This window comes from Emiliania huxleyi (assembly GCF_000372725.1).
Source record: "Emiliania huxleyi CCMP1516 unplaced genomic scaffold EMIHUscaffold_3300, whole genome shotgun sequence".
NCBI lineage: Eukaryota > Haptophyta > Isochrysidales > Noelaerhabdaceae > Emiliania > Emiliania huxleyi.
The window spans coordinates 1-2,020 of NW_005199523.1; the positions used below are offsets into that span (position 1 = coordinate 1).

Sequence of the window (2,020 nt, forward strand, 5' to 3'; positions counted from 1 at the left end):
GCGACGGGGATTTCACCTACCAAGAACCAAAGGGGAAAGCCGGTATTCGGGCGACCGTCAAACGGGAAGGCTGGCAAACCGAGACGGAGGGCGGTCTAGGCAACCAGGACGACCCAATATGAAACGCGGGACGGCGGCAGACGGCGGACAACGGGGGACTTTTGACGAGTTTCCTCGACGGCCGACTCGTCCGCCTCCCGAGTTTGACCACGGCGACGAGGGCGACGGCGACGGCGAGGGCATCGTTCCTGATCCGGACGGCGACGGGTTGTGGTCGGCGCAACAGCCGCGCGAGCCGTCGGCAGAGGAGCTCGCCAAGTACAACGACTCGGTGAGCGTGTTTGGCGACGTGGTGCTCTTCCTCGACATTCTCGGCGCAAGCGAGTGCGAGGGTGAGCGACAGCACCCGAGTAGAGACGCCCGAGGACTCCGCCACCGCCGCCCTGCCCGCCCGCCCGCCCGGTCTCGGTGCGCCGCCCGCCTGCGGCCGCGCCGCTGAGTGCGGCCGTGCCGCCCGCCACAGGCTTGTGTCTCGCAGAGCGCGGCTGCTCGTCGTGGTCTCTGGACAAGCTGCGATCCGTCTGCAGCTTGCGCGTGGTCGGCCGCCCAACCGTCCGGTCGGATCCGACCGCAATCAGCGGCTGGATGAGCGCGCAGCAGCGGGAGAGCCGCGAGGCTCGCTTCGCCGGCAGCGCAGGCGAACCATCGGTCGCGGCGGCGGCGGAGGAGGCGGCGGCGGCAGCAGCCGCCCCCTCCAACGTCTCCAAGGCCACCGGGGGTGGTCTTCTCGTCAACTAACTCGGAGGGTCGGGAAGGGCGTGTGGTATGTGTCTTCAGGGTGCCGAGGGGCCGGACGCCTACAAATGCAGTGTAGCGGTGCCGCTCGTCGCTCGCGGTGAGAGTGTGTCCCGCGGCTGTCACGCGCGCATGTGGGGTGTGTGCCGCCAGAGGAGGGGTCCCCCCGACGTCCTCCGAATATCTATAGATGGTTTTTTTCAACGAAGAGATTAGAGATGCCGGAGAGCATCCTGGGAGTGGGATGCTCGAGCCATGCAGAGAAGCCCCCCCCGAGCCTCCCCCCCCCCCCCGTTCGCTTCTTCTCGTCGAGGACTACAATAAGAAAGCGAAAACCGTTTTAACGGAGGAAGAAAGATTTTGATAGATAGATAGGAAGGCGCCAACACTAAAAGGGCGGCGTCCTAAAAAAGAAAATCGCCGGCCGATGGCCTCCCACCGCATCGGCGCCCGCGTCGCGGGCCTCTCGCCAGAGCAGCTGTGCGCCATCATCGAGGCGCAGGCGGGCGCGAGCGACGCCGCGCTGCGCGTGGCGGAGGAGCACGCCGCTCGGCTCGTGGAGCAGCCCGAGTGGGTCCTCTCCGAGGTCCTCCTCTCGCCGGACCTCGCCCCGCACATCCTCGCCCAGCTGCCGACCAAGGAGCACGCCGTCAAGGGGACGTGCCACGCGTGGCGCCGCGGCTGGAAGGAGACGCTGAAGAGGCGCGAGAGGCAGCGCCTGCTCGTGTTCGGCGGCCACGACAGCAACGACGAGCGCATCAACTCGCTGGAGTGGTACGACCCGTCAACGAACGAGTGGGAGGAGGAGGCTGCGGCGCCGATGCCGTCGGGGCGCCTGAGGGCGCGCATGGCGATGCTCAATGGCAAGCTCTACGCGGCGGGCGGCCAGGATGAGGCCGACGGCGCAACTTCCAACCTGGTGGAGCGGTACGACTTTGCTACGAACGGGTGGGAGGAGGTGGCGCCGATGGCAACGCCACACGAGGGTCACGCCGTGGCGGTGCTCGACGGCAAGCTGTACGCTGTGGGAGGCTACAACGACGACGACGGCCCCCTCAGCTCGGTGGAGCGGTACGACCCGGCGCTGGATGCGTGGGAGGCGGTGGCGCCGACGGCGGTGGAGCGGGACGCTGCCGCCGTCGCGGTGCTCGACGGCAAGCTGTATGCGGTGGGCGGCTTGAACGACGACGACAGCGCCCTCAGCTCGGTGGAGCGGTACGACCCT

At 67.9% G+C, this 2,020-nt stretch overlaps 1 protein-coding gene across 1 annotated transcript; it reads left to right on the forward strand.

The window, feature by feature from the left end:
- Window positions 1-118: 118 nt before the first annotated feature.
- EMIHUDRAFT_471720 (hypothetical protein) lies at window positions 119-996 on the forward strand (the record flags this gene model as incomplete). Its single annotated transcript, XM_005773673.1, has 2 exons — window positions 119-392; window positions 524-996. The coding sequence occupies 2 exons, from the start codon at window positions 119-121 to the stop codon at window positions 796-798; spliced, it is 549 nt and encodes a 182-aa protein (XP_005773730.1). The 3' UTR covers window positions 799-996.
- Window positions 997-2,020: the final 1,024 nt, after the last annotated feature.